The 17,080-nt window shown below is 38.1% G+C and overlaps 1 protein-coding gene across 5 annotated transcripts in view; it reads left to right on the top strand.

Annotated features, from left to right (window-relative positions):
• KALRN (kalirin RhoGEF kinase) overlaps positions 1–17,080 on the top strand; it is a 473,821-nt gene that overhangs the window by 210,900 nt on the left and 245,841 nt on the right. For all 5 annotated transcript variants that reach the window (XM_058840643.1, XM_058840637.1, XM_058840639.1 and 2 more), the window contains exons 6-7: positions 5,698–5,820; positions 12,308–12,499. In XM_058840643.1, coding sequence (XP_058696626.1) covers positions 5,698–5,820; positions 12,308–12,499 — 315 coding nt within the window. The remainder of the gene's footprint in view (positions 1–5,697; positions 5,821–12,307; positions 12,500–17,080) is intronic.

Here is a 17,080-nt window from a genome sequence, read left to right as displayed (position 1 = left end):
GAATCACGGATATTAAGTTCCTTAGTGGTTGGTAAAGGTATTTGATTAAACAGATTTATTATTTGAAGACCTTAAGTGGCTACAGTGCTTGTCTTGAAAAAAAATTCATGGGGTGCACAAATTGGAAGACATTGAAAAGCACTAATCTAGTAGGGATTTCATTTGACATATATTTAGTGATTTACCCTCTCCACAAATACAGGCAAGACATTCTTTTATATAAACATTTTTTGTCTGTTTGTTAGCAATATATGGAGGCATGGTGAGAGAATGCATTTATGACTACCTGGATTTCAAAACCCTGCCTCATATTTTCCCTAAATGCTCTTGAACTTGTTCTTATTCAGAATATCACCCGAGTTGTGCTTGTCAGAGCAAATCACATAAACACTACTGGTCTTTGTCAGTATTTGTGCAGGGAACTACCAGGAGAAAAGGTAGTGAGGCGAAGCAGAAGGTACTGACGTTGATCCAGCAGCTGTTGCTCTCCCATTTTTGTATCTCCTTTTCTAGAACTGATGCCAGAAGCGCTGCACAAGTTATCCTAAATGATGTAAGCTGGAGTATTTCCAAAAAAGAAATAAAACCACATTTCACAAAGTCCTTGGGGTTAGTCCTTAGGATCTTAGTTGGGATTGAATGATATCCATGAACTAAAACAAGTGCAGAGAAAGGAAGACTATGTATCTTAAGAAGCTTCAAAAGAGCTGGGTTGTAGTAAGACAAACAGCACAAGAGACAATGACCCTGCCTGGTCCACAGCTTAACTGGAAGATGCTTAACACCTGGGAGAACTTTTCTAACTTGTTGGGAAGTGTTGACCTAAGAGAAAATGTGTATAAACTGGACATGAGCCTTGTGTAGATCAGAGTATGTAAAGAGCTCAGTAACAGGAGCAGAAAGTTTTTGGAATTGCTTCTCATAGGAGGAGGTGAGCTGTAGCCCTTCGCTAGTTTTCAGGTGGAGCTTCATCTCTTTATGAAAGGAAATTTTATCTTGTGGTTGGCTGCCAAAAGCAGTGTTTGGGCTTGATCTGAATATCCCTTTGGAACTGTTTTCTTTATATGTATCCTATATTGTTCCTCAAGATGACATGGCTATAATGGTTATCATTCTGCCCTTAATTAACCATATGAGTTTGATATCTATGGCTGAGAACTTAGAGAGATGATTTGCTACATGCCAGTTCATAATTAATTCCAGCCCTAGTATGGTGTTCAATAGATTTGGGATTTGTTATTTCCAGAATGTATAAACAATTTCATTAATAAATATATTCAGTTCACTGGCTGCCAAGGCCATGAGGGCTGTAATCCTCCCATCAATACTGCTGGCATAGGGTGTGCTGCCAGCCATGTGCTGGGCACATCAACCTGTGCTGTTCTGCACCACCGTGTTCAGAATCCAGTGCTAATGCTCCTCAGCAGGCACTGACAAAAGCCAGAGAAAAGAGGTTTTTATCTGAAATTATATTATAAATCTCATTTTAGCTGATGTGGAGCTGGACTGTGCACAGCCTGCATACATGCTGTTCCATATCCGTGTGTTTCTTGTCTGTTCTCAAACAGCTGTTCTCACCCTGTAGTCACTGGCCTGCCAGATGTTACAAATCCAGGGGAAATATGGAGTCACATTCTGCCTCTGCAGGACTTACTCCTGACCAGCTTGAGACCTGCTGTTTGGTCTAACACTTAACCTGGATTTTCTAGTAACTCATCAACTATGATGACAAAACATGAGGTTAAGAACTCATTGTTGCCAGCAGGGCTGATGCTGGAGATGTGATCTGATACCCTAATCTCAAGTGAAGTTGCCTCAAGACCACATCTGTAGTAATTACTGGTGCATATATGATCACTAGTGACAGTGGGGCTAGATCCTTTACAATGCATTGGGAAGAGACCCTTTGGATCATGGTTATTTTCTTCTGACTCTCATAAAAGACTAATTTCCTTAATTAGATGTAGCACTTAACGTTCTTTAGCATATGCATTCCATTTTCTTTATGTATTGTTATGTATTGTTATAAAACAAGAGATAATCACACTGAAAGTTTATCTTCTTTTTTAAATGTTCTTAACCCCTCCCCCTGCTTCTCAGTCACTGGAAAACTCCTAATTACTTAACTGGTCTCCAGATTATCTACAGCAATGTGGAGAAGTGCCAGTCTGGGAGACATTGAGGACAGCTGGTTCACATGTTTTCAGTGATGTAATGTCCAATCTTAGTTATTCTGTGCTGCTGTTTAGTGTGAATTCATGACTGCAGGGGTGATTAGAAGGCTTGAGAGCAAAATTATTTCACTGGCAGTCAGCATGACTCCAACTAAGAAGTAAGTCACAGGAATAATTAAAGATCCATTAATTTTGTGATAATCACTAGCCAAGGTTTGTTAAGAGTTGTTTTCATGGATGGGATGAGATCAATTGATACAGTGCTGTATAGCAATGTTAGAGTGACACAGAAAATCTGTTTGCTGAGGCACTCTATCTGGCTTAAACTGATCTCATGGGGCACATTTTCCACTCTTTGATATTTATTGTACTAAAAACTCATTCCTTTGACAGGGGGAACTTACTTGTAAAGTATCTTGAACATTTTTCCAGGAGCCCACATCAGCCCCTTGAAACTGGGGCAGTCCTCGCAGCGTTGAGAGAAAGCAGTTGTTGGGTCATTGCCATGGTCACATCCGTAATGATGCATTTTAATTAAACAAACAAGGCAGCACACTTGCTTCAGGAACACAGGAAACACCAGAGTTTCTCATGTGGAAAACAAGTTTCACTTGAAAGCTTTCAGGAAATATTGCTGCTAATATGGGATGGGCCAGACTATGTTGACAGACCTTCATATCAAAACCTCCTGGCCAAGCATTGCAAACTCACAGCACCATCATAACTCACATTTCATTTGGTATTTTCAGAGTCTCAACTTGGGGTTATATTATTATGAGAAAATTGTTTAAGACCATTATAGAGTTTTTGGTCAAAGAAAAAAAGTTTGAAAACACAATCCATTTTATCTCAAAAGCAAATAAGACCCCATTTTTTGGTATTTCTTTATTTAAATTCCATCATTGTCAAGGAAATTTTGTGAGCTGTGGTACTGTGTAATACTTACATTTCTCATCATTGAGGTCTGTTGCTCAGTGTTGCTCAAAATTCTTGAAGGACATCCTTTAAACTGTTGTATATTTTGGTTGATTTAACAAGACAAAAAAAGGCAAATAATCTCTTAAACTTTCTTTTTTTCTTAATAGTTTATTATTTTACATTAAAAGGGAGAAGCATGGTTTTACTTAAGCTAGAATCTCATCCGGCAATATGTGTATAGATTAGATAAAGGAAATGCTCCCTATCCACAGAACAATAGATTACTTGTTTAAATTATTTGTCTTAAAAATATCCTGATTCAACTTTGCTGAGCATAAAATATTAAATTTACTGTTTATTTTTAGTGGATTCCTGCCAATTTTCTTCTCCCTGACTTTAGATTGTTTAAAACATTAAAAAAAATGTTCTCATCAAACATATATGTACTTACAAGAAATCTCTGTTGGTCTTTCTGCAGAAATATAAAATCTTGTTGTTAGGACATGAACTTTGTTGTTATGGAATTTTCCTTTCTTTATTACCTTTATGTTTCTCCTGTCCTTTTTTTTTTTTTACTTTAAGCCCACAAGTGTAGCAAATTATGTAGTGGTAATGTTGCTTATTAAATCTTCATAAAGTGAGAAAATGGAATCCAGTGAGGAAGCTTTAAATGTCTCTTCAGGTGTAGCAGGTAATTTAATTCTGTTTAATTGGCAGTAATGTTTGAAAACTGACCTCACCCTTGCAAAAATGTTGTTACTTATATTTCCTGAAAAAATGGTGATAGGCCTGACCGGCTCCATTGGTAGAAAAGTATTTGTGTCATTGATACTACTTTAGACTTGTACCTTTGTAACTTGAACCAAAGGCTTTTGGCTTTTAGGACTATCAGAAAATACAACAGAAAATGCAAGGCTGATGTAGACACTAGAGCTGCAAGTGTATTTTCATAAATAAAAGATGAAGAAGTCAGGCATATGTGACAGTTTTTTGGACCCAGGTCAGTGTAGTGTGTCTGGTGACACTTGGAATGTTTATTTGCCTTTTGCTGAAAGGGATATTCAGTGTTATTTTTTCAAATCCCCTCCGTATGGCAGAGCAGTCCCATGCTGGATTGAGTGCTCAGCATGAAATGTTGTTTTTCCTGAGGGAATCTTAGGTGACCCATGCAGGGCCTTTTCTCTCCTCTCAGGAGCATCGTCTCCACAGGGAGTGGGGAACTGACCCTGAGCAACTACAGCAACAGAGCAGGGGCTCTGAGTGTTCTTCAGCTGTCACAGGTCAGAAATTGCTATGCAGTGCTAAAGAACAAAACAGCTTTTTACTGGAGGACTTGTAAATGTTATAACAAAGATCTGGAGTGGTATTTTGACCCTGAGGTGGTTACTTAGAAGGTGCATCACTGCCTTTTTACCTTAAAGCACTTTCTCTAACACCGGGGAGTGAACTGACCTGACCTCTGCAGCCTCTATAATTAGTTTTTCTCTTTTCTAATGATTTAATGAGTAAAGGGAGTTTTGTTGTTATTATTATTATCATTATTATTATTATTATTAAAGAGTCCTTATTAATGGACAGTTCCCCTAATGGACAGTTCCCCAGCTTACTGGAATGGAGATAGGGGAACATGGTTTTAAAGGGATCCTGAAAAAAAAGTGTTTGCAGAAAAGAAGAGATTTGAGATTGCAGTTGCCTGCAGAGTAGTCGGGAGTAAAGAATGAAAGGTTCTCACTTTGAATGCATTTAGTCTCTAACACAACACAGAACAAGCTTAAACATAAATGCACTATCTCTTAGCTGACTTATGACAGCTTATAATGAATGAATGTGCTGCAGATTGAAATGTCACACTGACGTGCTTTTGAATAAGAAATAAGTTTCATCAGCTTTATTCAATATATTTCTATCTGTGCCTGAAGTACTGAACGATCCATTTTCCTTGGGAATACATTTAGAAGTGGAAGAAGTTGAAATGTGTGCTCTCTATAGATATTAATAAAGTCCTTTTTTTTTCCTTTTTTTTTTTCTCTTCATTCCCAAAAATAATAAGTGGGAGATAGGCTGGGTTCTGGCTTTGAACTTAGAAAGATATAAGAAATAAAAGTGTAGGAAGTCAACTGGCTATTTGAATGTAATATTTGGAAACTTTGTATAAGGATAAAAAAGAAAGGGGTTTAAGAAAATCACATGGATAGTATTTATGGAATTTTTGGTCCATTTGTGAATTAAAAATACTTTATGACCTGCTAGATCTTTGGTCAATGAAGCAACCCCTGATTATAGTTCCCTCTGCTGACATCTTTCTATATATGAAATTCCTATTACTTATAGGAAAAGACTGTGGGATCAAGCTTACTGAGGAACAAGTTTAATAATTTTTTTTCCTGACCTGTCATTCTGTTAGTAGTGAAGTTTGGTGATAGCTTCAATGCTTCCATTGCTCAACAACAGTTTATTTTAATGAGGATCATAGCTGAGATGCTTTTGGCTGTGCTGCATACACATCTATCTCAGAAGAGGATTTTTATATTTTGTACTGTCTCTTACTGTTTCCCTCCTTGTCTAACTCTGTTTTTTTTCCCTCTCCTTGCATGAACCCTTCTAGATGTTTGACTGGATCAGCCACAACAAAGAGTTGTTCCTGCAGAGTCACACAGAGATCGGTGTGAGCTACCAGCACGCCCTGGACCTGCAGACACAGCACAACCACTTTGCCATGAATTCCATGGTGAGTTGAGCAGCACAGGAGGGAGGAGAGGGCCAGCACAGGAGGCCACCCCCAGGGCACAGGGCACAGGGGACCTGTGAGAGGAGGTGTAAGGAAGGTCAGGCTGGCTGGCCAGCCAGACACTGATGTATGGTAACTTCCTTGACTTAAGAGCAGCACAGTCCTGCGGAGTTTGTTTACGTTTCGAGAGCAAATACAATATTTTTTAAGTTTTCAACATTTATTTGACTGGGAATTAATGAGAGCTGGAGGATACACGTTAATCATTTATACTTCTCCCTCCACACCCTGCTAAGGTACTTTTCAAAACCTTGAAAGGAGACACTAATCAAGCTGTGAGTTGTGGCCACAGTGGGATTTTGCCTTTTTCAGTTGTTAATTGGTCAGAACTTTTGAATGCATCTCAATTTACCTTTCTTTTTCAAAACAGAAAAATCATCATTATACCTTTATAAGTGGTTTACTCATTTTCTTATTCTTTCCAGACATAAGGTATTTGTCCTGGAAGGTGCCCAGCTTTCAGCACAGAAATGAGGACAGGATGTATTGATGTTTTGATCATTGCAGTGGGATGGCAGAATGCATGTATACCCCCTGCTGCAGCTGCACAGTGCAGAGATGAGCCCTCTCTGAGCACTCTCCGTCAACTACAGCAAAGCTTGCCCTGAGTAAGCCACTCCAGCAGGTGAACCTGCTCCTGCTGTGCAGGGTCAGGCTGCAGCTGCATGGGGGCTGACACCTCCCAGGTGGTTGAAGTTGATGCTGTAAGTCACTGGAGAGCCACACCTGCTCTGCTGCCCAGAGCAAGACACTGCAGGGCAGCTGTCTGAAATGGGAACAAGAGACCCCAACTACCCAAGGAAGTTACAGACCCCACACTGCTTTCATAAGGTTACAGGCATTAACCCTGGGATTCTGGCCAAATTCCAGGTCAGGTAATTAACTTCTCTGACCTGAATTCCACAGGCCACTTCCACCTAGCTAGCTATTCCCCACTTAAAGCACTGTGCCTCACTAGGGCATTGCATAACAGTGGGAGATGAGAAATGTTTATTATGCCAATTAATGTGTTTATTGTGACTATATCTGAACAGAGCACTGAAAACCAGGCTTTAGGCACTTGATAAACTTGCCATCACAGTGCCATCTAGCAAAATCCAGGGTAACACTGCTTCCATATAACACTGGTGCTCTCAGAGTCTCAACAAGTAAATGTGTCCCGGAGGTTAGTGCATTAAAATTCATTTGACTTATGAAAGATGCAAATTTGCTCATAATTCTTCAGAAATACCATTAGAAGAGACAAGCTGGAGGATCTCCCTTTATCCCTTTTTGTGGTAATAATACCACAAAATATGGTAATATAAAATAATATTGTCTACTATTATTTTCTTAAAATAACTGGGAGTTAGGCTTGGAAAGAGATCATTGCTGTTAATAGAAAATTAATGATTTTGCTAGAAATTTGATTAATAATTTAGCCAGATCTTTTTTACATGCAATACATCAGCAACTGTTGGATTGAGAATAGCTCAGCTGTTTATTACTCAGAAGTATGAATAATAAAATAATGAAATCTTGAGGCACTTTTTTTGGTTGCAGGGCTTGAGGTTTTATATGGTCTTGAATTTTGTTTTGTTTCATTAGTACATTAAAATCAGTATCTAGTAAAAATTTGGAGGAGGACAAAGTAGCTAAAGATGGCTCTGTGTTAAAAGGGAAAAAGCCTACAAACATCAGTTGGATTGGATCTTGGATCTCTAAAGTATTTTGTTTTGATTCTGTTTGTTTTTTAGCTTTTTTTTTCTTTTCACTGTGCCTTGGGTCCTTTAAGCCTGGCATAACAAATGATAATTAAAATACAGTCTTCAGTTCCTCTAGAAAATGCAGACCTCTAGTGTGTACTGGGTCATGCCTTTTGTTGCATGATCTTCCTATGCATCTCTATAGGCATGCTGTGACCAAAGCTCCTTTTTGGAAAAACAATTTGCTACTCTGTTTATTACAATAATTTTTCTTTCTAAGTGATCAATGTGGGATGTGGGGAAATCATATATGTGAGGTAATAAACTGTAGTGTGGTATTTTTCTTTCCAATAAGGAGCATAGATTATTTCTTTTTCTGTGATTCAAGGCAGTGCTTGTTTTCACTTCAGTTTCAAAATAAATTGTTACTCTTTATCACAGCTGTATAATGTTTATACTGAAGCAATAATACTTTTCACAAAGATGAATATTTAACTCAGACCTTTTTCAAGAAATATCAATAACCTAATAAATTCACTAGAAAACAAACCCTCAATGTTCCAGTATGGCACAAAGCATACTGGGGGTAGCTCTGCACTTGGATACTTGGTGTACATGCCTTTTGTTCTGACTAAAGTTATTTGTATTTCCCTTGCCTGGACTTTTATGCCTGGATCTGATAACTTCCTTAAATTATAAGTTCCTACTTTCTTCCCAATAAAATGGGAGTGTTCAGTGCTGATACTGCTGCCTGTCCTGCTGTCAGGGAATTACCTGACACCACACAGAGATCCACAGAAATAAATCACAATATATTTCCAACATGTTAGTCTAACACTTTCTAATGTAAAGGCTAATAATGTCTGTTGAAAATTCCCAATAAATGTTTTCAATGAATGGTATTTTTCTGTAAGTAGGCTGAGCTAAAATGCCATCCAGTATTACACAGGCTACATGTAATTGGTCTTGTTATAGAAACTTAAAGGTCTTAAAGATATCTCCTGAGGGTTTTTTTTGTCATTGAAACATTCTGCTTTGGATTTATGTTTTAGGCTCATTTCACATATAGTTTCTAAAGTCACAGTAGTACAGTGCAACTTGGTTATTCTTTCACTTTATTTTAAAGAAAAACCCTTCAGCAATCAAATTTCACTTTCAATTAATCTGCAGAACCCACCTTTGCTGCTTGCCATCACAGTATCTCACCTAGTCCTTTAGGAAATGAGATGAACACAGCCAAGTTCCTTGCAGATTTAATGCTTTCCACTGCTCATTTTTCTTTCGTGAGTGTCAGGCATTTTTTTAGAAGTGTGTCACAAGAAAGTATTGTCCCAGCCAGGCTTGGAGGGTTTAATTAAGAGGGGAGGTCTCCCAGCATGCCTGTGAGGTGATCAGGGATGAATTACTGTATTTCCTGAGGGAGATCATTCCACAATTGCAACTCCACTGCTGTCAGTGCTTATTGCTGACACAGGGCTCTTATCCGAGAGCTTGCAGTGTAAGGAGGGGAATGGCAGCTTGCAAGGCACCACTCAAGGCTTTTGTAAACTGTAAAAGAAACTCTTACCTATCATGATACCGATGTACATACAGGGAAATTTTTTGTTGTTTTGCAGCCCAGTGATTTTTAGAAGGCAAAAAATCCTCTTTTTTTGGACTAAAGTTTCAAAGTTGAAATAAAGCCAATAAAAAATTAACTCTAACATGAGGAGTGCCTTTGGAAAGTGTGCAAGTACATTTGAAATAAAGTTTTTTCAATGCCAAAATACCTTTATATATTAGCAAAAATTTCAGTGTATCCTAGTGTCATGACTACAGAATATCAATGGAAGTGCTTTTACTTCTAGGCATTAATATGTTGTTTCCTTATTTTTTTACCTATTGTGCTCTTATATATGTAAATGAGTGATCCCTTGCAGTCCTCTTTGGGGACCCCTCTTGGTTTTGAAAGAAAGATGAGGTTAGGTTAAATTTAAAGTGAGACTTTCCATGCACTTGCTGTTGTGAATTTTCCAAGCCTAAAGGAAAAACAAAGTCACAGACATTAGTTGCTCTATTGAATTTATTTCCTATTAAGACTGAAAGATCTATATAATAGTGACATAGAAAAAAACTCAATTCACTCAGTTTATAGAAGTGAACAAACCAGAAGAAAAGGAAAATTTAACTTTGTGAAATGTCAACAGATGAATTTCATCGGCATAGATTTTCCATTTTACTTCAGAACATTACACATTGGCAGAAAAAGATGAAAGAAAAAACCTAGCTTACAATGTTTGTTCTTCCTCAAGGTGGAAAAGAAATGTCCTGCTTTTTGTGGATTGTGGTCAGTTAAATGTTGGGTTTTTTCTTGAAAGTGCATTATGGATTGCCTTGAAGCCATTCTGCATTTTACTTCAATCTGCAACAGCAATACAGAAGAGCACATCACAGGTGATACTACACTTGAGTGCATCTGTTGCTCTAAAATGAGCAGGAGAAGCTCAGGAGTCTCTGCTTTCTGAGCCTTTTCCATTTGGTGTATAAAGAATAGAGGTGTGAACTGGTGATTCCCAAACTGCTCCTTCCTTCCTGCTGAAAAAGCTATGGAGTTAGTGGGTTGGTACCCTTCCATGAAAAATTCTTATATAGGAAAGTGAAATTTTCATCCTTATCCCTGTATAAAAATACAACAGACATAACAATATATAAATCTCTCTGACTTAAAAACCAGACTCCCAGAACATCTGCTGCAGTTCAGCTAAACTTATCCTTACCCTCCTGCTGGTTAAGATGTCTGAGCATGGGAGCCACTGGGAGCCACAGAATTCACAGTTATTTCCTCCATGCCCATTGCATCACACTGGCTGAGATAATTCAGCATGGGAAAAAGTAAATAAACAAAATCAGGATGAAAACAACCATTTTCTACATGAAATCTAAAATTCTTTGGGAACTTTGTCTTCAAACACAGCAATGTTCCATGACTTTGGCACAACTCATCTAAGTTTTAGCACCTGTAGTGATGCTGCGCTACTTTCCACCAAAAGGATTGACTTGAAGTGTTGCAAAATTATCTTGGCTGAGGTTTACTCATGAAGGATTTCTAGGAAAAAGACTTGAACATTTAGTTTGATTTCCAGTTTCTAACCTAGAGGGACACGAAGAAATGTTGGACTGGTGGTCAAAATTTCAAGTCATAGTGTCTTTTTTTAGTATACTTTAAGCTCTGGAAGAATTTTGATTGGTTTCTCTAGTTGTAGTGAAAAAAAGATAGTTATTTCTTAAAAATTAATCTAACAATTTTGAGTCAAATCCAATTTTTAAGAAAAGGCTTTGTAAGGGGAAAAAGCAAGACTGAAGGCTGGGTATTGCTTTAGATCTATGTTATTTATGTGACAGTTGTCACAGTCATGGTTCTACCAGGGAGGATTGAGTGGCTCAAAGGGCTGGTGTCCAATCTTTTTCCCCTTTAGCACCTACAGTTATAATGAATGTGCTTCATAGTTATCCCACACACTTTGCAGACATACTTTGCCCTGCTTTACAACTTAGTTTGGACCTGTGCCTACCTTGGCAGTGCTCTGTTGCATTTCATGTTTGCATTGGCAGATACCTTTCCACGTTTTGCTCCCACTCACTCTGATGAGATCCTGCTCCAACAAACACTTCCATCTCTGATTTATTATTTGCCCATGAGTAATGCTGCTAAAATCATCAGGGCTGTGTCTGTCCTTGTGCCTGAGGGTCTTACAGATTCTACCCAGAAATTTCTAAAGCCCTTTGGAAATAGTTTAGAGAGACAAAAAGCAGCAGTAAGTCATTATTAGCAAAACATCTCAAATTTTGAGATGTTCCTTTCCTCTGGTGAGGAGGAAAGAGAAAGGAAAATTGCTTACATAAATGACTTTCCAGGAATCTGCAGGACAGCTGTCATTTTTCTTTTGATGGTGCATCATTGTAGGACACTGTCATGATGGCTATTTATTTTCAGCTTACATTCCTATGCAGAATGGGGCTATTGTACTGCAATTACATTGCTGTCTTCAGTTTGGTTTGAGAAACACTATTCTTCCACTTCTTCAAGGCTGAATAAAAACAATAATGGAAAATTCTTATGAAAGAACAGAAAATATTACTCTTATAGAGGCTTTTGAATCCTTCTAAATGCAGAATAGAGAACAGCTTAAAATAGCCTGCAGAAAAGATAACATTTTAACTGAAGGCCATACTGTAATAGACATTTCTATGGAAACACTTATATTTCTATAGAATATCCTTATGAGCTCTTTTACATTCTGTAAGACTTTTTCATTTGTTGACACTACATGTCTATAAAGGATTATCAGACAGTTCTCAAAGGGCATAAAGCAAACCTTTTACTTATGAATATGTGGATATAGCATCCAGAGAGATGAACTAATGCAACAAAAATATCAGGGATAATATAGAAGCAATAAGAACACCCTAACAGGTGAGTGAATAGCTCAAGTATGGCAAATTAGTTTTACATAAATTCAAGGAGAGAGGGGGAGATAACAGTGGTAGATAATGGCACAGATGAACAGAAAGAATCCAGAGGCATGTGCTTTTAGAGTGGAAGGTAGTATGCCTGCTATTCATATGTATTTAAGCAGGTGGTTGATTGCTGTCACTGAACTGCTTGGCTTTACTCCAACTGATGGTGTTTGGAATGTGTGATGAAGGCAGAGGGTGGTTACAGCTCTTCCTTCTCTTTATTTATATGTGCTTTTTATTTTCAGAATGCCTACGTCAACATCAATCGAATCATGTCTGTGGCGTCAAGGCTCTCCGAGGCAGGCCACTACGCTTCCCAGCAGATCAAACAAATATCCAGCCAGCTGGATCAAGAGTGGAAGAGCTTTGCTGCAGCTCTGGATGAGCGCAGCACCATCTTAGCCATGTCTGCTGTCTTTCACCAGAAAGCTGAACAGGTGAGTTGCTTTGGGGAGAGGCAAAATGGTTCTGCACTACTTCAATAAAGATGATGCTGCAGTTATTATCTGATGGTTTTGGGCTTATGTGTAGTGACACTGAGAGCTTTGTTCCTGGGGGGGTCAGTGTCCCAAAACCAAACAGCAACATTTCCACCCTAAAAATGGCCCTTGTCCCCTGGTGGGTAAGAAATTATGTTTTCACTTTAGTAACGAGAAAGAATCTGATCACAATAGAAGTACACTGGTGCGTTAACAAGCTGCTTTATTTCTAATATTTCATTAGTGCTGCAAATAAATTCAGTATTATTGTAGTCTGGAAAACAGTATCTGAACTCATTCAATGTGCTATGTGCAGAGGAGTGTTCACACACATGACATTGGTGCAGACCAGAAGGCAATTTCTAGGAGCCAAAGAATATTATTGTTAATGAATATTACGGAATTCATTCCAACACTTGCAGTTATCTCCATAGCCCCAGACTTCGTTAGACCCCATCGAGTAGAGATTTCAGAGACCGCTGTGAACATCAAAGAAAATTTTCCATACCCCTGAACTCTTATTTTGTGTCTTTAACAACTACTAGAATGGTTCTACAGTTCACAGCTAGAATAAAGATTTAAAATGTCACTGGATAAACCTTGTGCTTTTTTTTTTTATCTAAACCAGGTCCACCTAATGATGATGCTTCAACATCAATTATGTGTTGATTACATTCATTTTCCAGGGACAAACACTGCTTTGGGGCTCTCTTCAGTGTTGTTGTGTGCTTGTTTTTCCAAGTAGCTAATACCAAAGCTACTAAGTGGGTGTGCTTGATATTTATAAAATAACAGGTTCTTGAAGCATCTGAAGAAGAAATTGTAAGAGCTAAGCCAGAAACTGTGTCTCTTAAGCCAGAATATAAGTGTAGAAAATGTTATCTTAAAGAGTAAAGATTTTCCTCATTGTTTGTTTCTGATTCTAGAATTACAATGGATTTTTCTTTATTCCGTGTTTCTTATTGACAACAGGCAATAGCATAGAGCAATTACTCACCCTACTGGGCACTTACTCATGTAAGCACTCTCAGTGCCTTTGATGGGACTGATAATCTAAGAAGATGCCCAGGACAAAAACTTTCATCTCCTTACAGTGGGCACTGTAGTGATTAGGTATGGTCTTTATATTAATAATTGGTGAATCATCATATATTCATAAAGGAAAATCCAAAAAAGACATCTATGCAGTTGGTAGTCACAATGAAAATGTTAGGGTTTATTAATGAATCAGATAGTTCTTGTTTGCTTGGTTTAGGTTTGATGTAGTTTTTACCACTTTATCTTTTTTCTTAATGAGTGACCCCCTATATTTCTGAAGTGTCAGTCTTGTTTGCTGTTTCTGAGGAGCTGCTGAGGTATTGTGCAGGATGGAAGGCAATAAACGAAAAAAGTACTGATCTGCCTGGCACCTCTTCCCAACAAAGTGAAGTTTGTGCTGTCTGACAGAAGCCAATCTCTCATTTTTAACAGAGAGGAAAATTTGCTAATTGTGCCAGCAGTTGCTCCTCATTTGCAGTAAGAGAAAATTCAGTGGAAGAACAATGCTAATGTGAAACCTGTGAAGTCAGCTACAAAATTGAAATGTGAGTGTCACTATGTCCATGAGCCAGGACTAAAATTTCATCTGTGCCTTAGAAACTCTGGCATAAACCAATGTCTTAAGCTAATAATTTGGTCATTTAACCTCTGTATAGTATAAATAGTGAGGTGTTTGAGATTTGGTCTGCACTAAGTCTGTTATCTATCAGACATTCATTCCAAATGTGACTCTTTATTAGTTGGCATCAGCAAGAGGTTTTATTAACTCAAATCAGGGCTTCATTATTTTACAATAAATAGGGCTTACCGTGAAATAGGGCTTTATTGTGAAGCAAAGATACAGATAAACCCACCATTTCCTCTGTTGCAGATCAAATCTATTTTTGCTCCCTTTGTTCTCTCAGTAAGGATAATCTTGTTGCAGATGCAGCCATTTCTCCCAGAGTGTATCCCTGCTTCCCTCTCACTGATCTCTGGTGCAGATTGTCGTTCCTTCTCTGGTGCAATAAGCTGCTACAGTCTCTTTGTTCATCCCTTCCTATTGATTGAAGGTCTCTGTGATGCCAACAGGAAGCCAGGCTTCTAGGACCATAATCTTTCAGCATCTGGCACACCCCAGCCTGCAAAGGAGCTGTTGGCTGGGGACAGAGATTTATGAAATATCTATAATATGCAAGCTGAGCAGGAAGAAACTTGTTTTTTCAAGGTCTCTTCCTAAAGACCCCACACAGAAAACTGCACAGAATACAATTTGTCTGGCTTGGATGCATGAAGGGCTGAGTCAACCCTGCTGGGAATTGAACCTCACATCTGTCTTCGTGTGCCTCAGAATCACAGTGCTTTCCTGGCTTTTATTGCAGATACATGTGGCATGTGTGAATGGGACTCAGCTGAATTGATTCCTGGATGCTTTATTTATTTATTTTCCTTTTTTTTTTTTTTTTTTTTTATTGTTGTGTGTGCACAGACTTGTCTTTCTTAAAATTTGAAGCACAACTAGTATGTACTAAACCATCATCAAGAAGACAGCAAAGAAAAGGGAAAAATAGAAAAAAAGAAAGAAAATGAGACAAACAAACCTTGCCAACTATTTAGTTTCCAGCTAGGCACCCTTCAACACAAGTGTCTGATCAAAACCCAGTAGATTACACCAGAAACAACCACTTTGTCCATGTCAAGGTACCACTCAACAGATTCAGTGGAGGTGTTTCCCAAATATCCTATCAGGAATTCTACAAATCTCTCAATTCTTTGGTGTTTTTTCTTTCTTTAGTTTTTACTTTTCTCTCCCTTTCTTTTGCTAACATGGAGATATTCTAGAGCAGAAGAGAATCTGCTTCTCTAGGTTTAGGTATGTCTGAAGCTATTCAAAGTGTCAGGAGGACGTAGATCAACGTCTTATCTTACTGAGATTTCAAAAGAACTTGCTGATTTACTCCAGAGGAGATTCCAGCTCACCAACCACCAGATGGGGGAAGCACCCATACAGGTGTCCTCCCCAGTTTGTATGTAATCTCTGGATGTGCTAAAGTGTTCATAAGATGTTCACTCTACAGATCCTGTCAGAATGAACAAATTAATATTTTGAGTTAGCCAGGAGATCTCAACCAATTAATTTGGTTTCGGAGTCTACCCTCAGAAGTGCATGAGCAGAATTACTGTTAAAGGTAGTAGGTGTTAAGTGCACACAGTAGACATTTATGCTGATTCTCAGAAAAGTGCCCCCTGATCATTTGTTTCATATTACTTTACTCCCCAACCAGGAAGATTATTATTCTCATCTCTCAGCTCTGCCTGGATCTCTCTAAGCACATCTTCAGCTCTCCTGTATGAGGCAAGGAGGTGAAAAAGAAATAGGAAGAAAAGAAAAAAAGAAAAAGGAGAAAAGGAAAAGAAAGAAAAGCCAGTCAATATGGATAAGATGCAGGGCTAAGACCAAGATATATAAAGAAATTCCAGAAACAGCATCAGGAAAAATACAAGTAGCGTCATAAAAAAGCTGAAAAATTCAGGGTAGCAAGAGGTATTGCGAGTCATAGGAAAGTGGCTTCATGGCTGCCTTGCCATCTTTCCCCACAGCCATTCTGCCATGAAAGCACATTAGAATTCTACTTTAAATTTTCTGAGTCCTGGAGAACCACCCTGGTTATCCTGCAGCTTCCACACAGAGGCAAACTGTGAGCAAGGACTGGACAAAAAATGTAGAGAAATGCAGAGTACACAATGTCTGAACTGTGTTTTGAAGCAAGCACATGATACAGCAGAGCAGTCCCTGAGGAAAATTAGTAAGAATTAGTAAGAATTAATAAGAATCCTTTATTACCTGTTTGAATTTGCATACAGAATTTGCATCTCAGGTTGTAAATTAGGAATAAGTGTAGGTTATTATTTTAAAAATACTTTTGAGTTGGATCAGAGACACAAAGGTACCATAGAGATTTCTTTATTTTTTGGGAGACTTTCCTCCTAATCTTTCCTAAAACCTTGAAAACCATGGACAATTATTTTAGCCTGTCAATTCAAATCATATTTGAGGAGTTTTTATGTTCCCCATAGGAGATGTTCTAGTCAACAAACTAATTATGAATTTAAGCATTTCATTTAAATGGTATTGAGTTCTAGTAGACAGTAATGGCTCCTATTCCAAACTAACTGTTAGTAATTTACAATTTTAAATGCAAGTTTTTGCAATTCAGTCATATGGTGATTTTATGATAAGAATTTGCTTCTAGCTTGAAGGGTTACATTTATATATTTTTTTTTGTCTGCCACAGTGTATGACAAGTAATAAAATTAACAAAGCTGCTCTTTTCAAAATATCCAAATCAATAGCACTGTGGCCTGAACTAACACTTTGCAACAATATGGAAAAAAAACCCTATTTGCTCTTCCTGCATGGCTCTGCACTGTTTCAGAATATCAAACACTGACAGGCTGCATCTCTTAAAACTTTTTAAAACAGATGATGTCAACTGCTCTTGCTAGTGGCAGAAGCAAAAT

Source organism: Poecile atricapillus, chromosome 5 (assembly GCF_030490865.1).
Source record: "Poecile atricapillus isolate bPoeAtr1 chromosome 5, bPoeAtr1.hap1, whole genome shotgun sequence".
NCBI classification, from domain to species: Eukaryota; Metazoa; Chordata; class Aves; order Passeriformes; family Paridae; genus Poecile; species Poecile atricapillus.
This window is presented reverse-complemented; position numbering and strand designations above follow the sequence as displayed.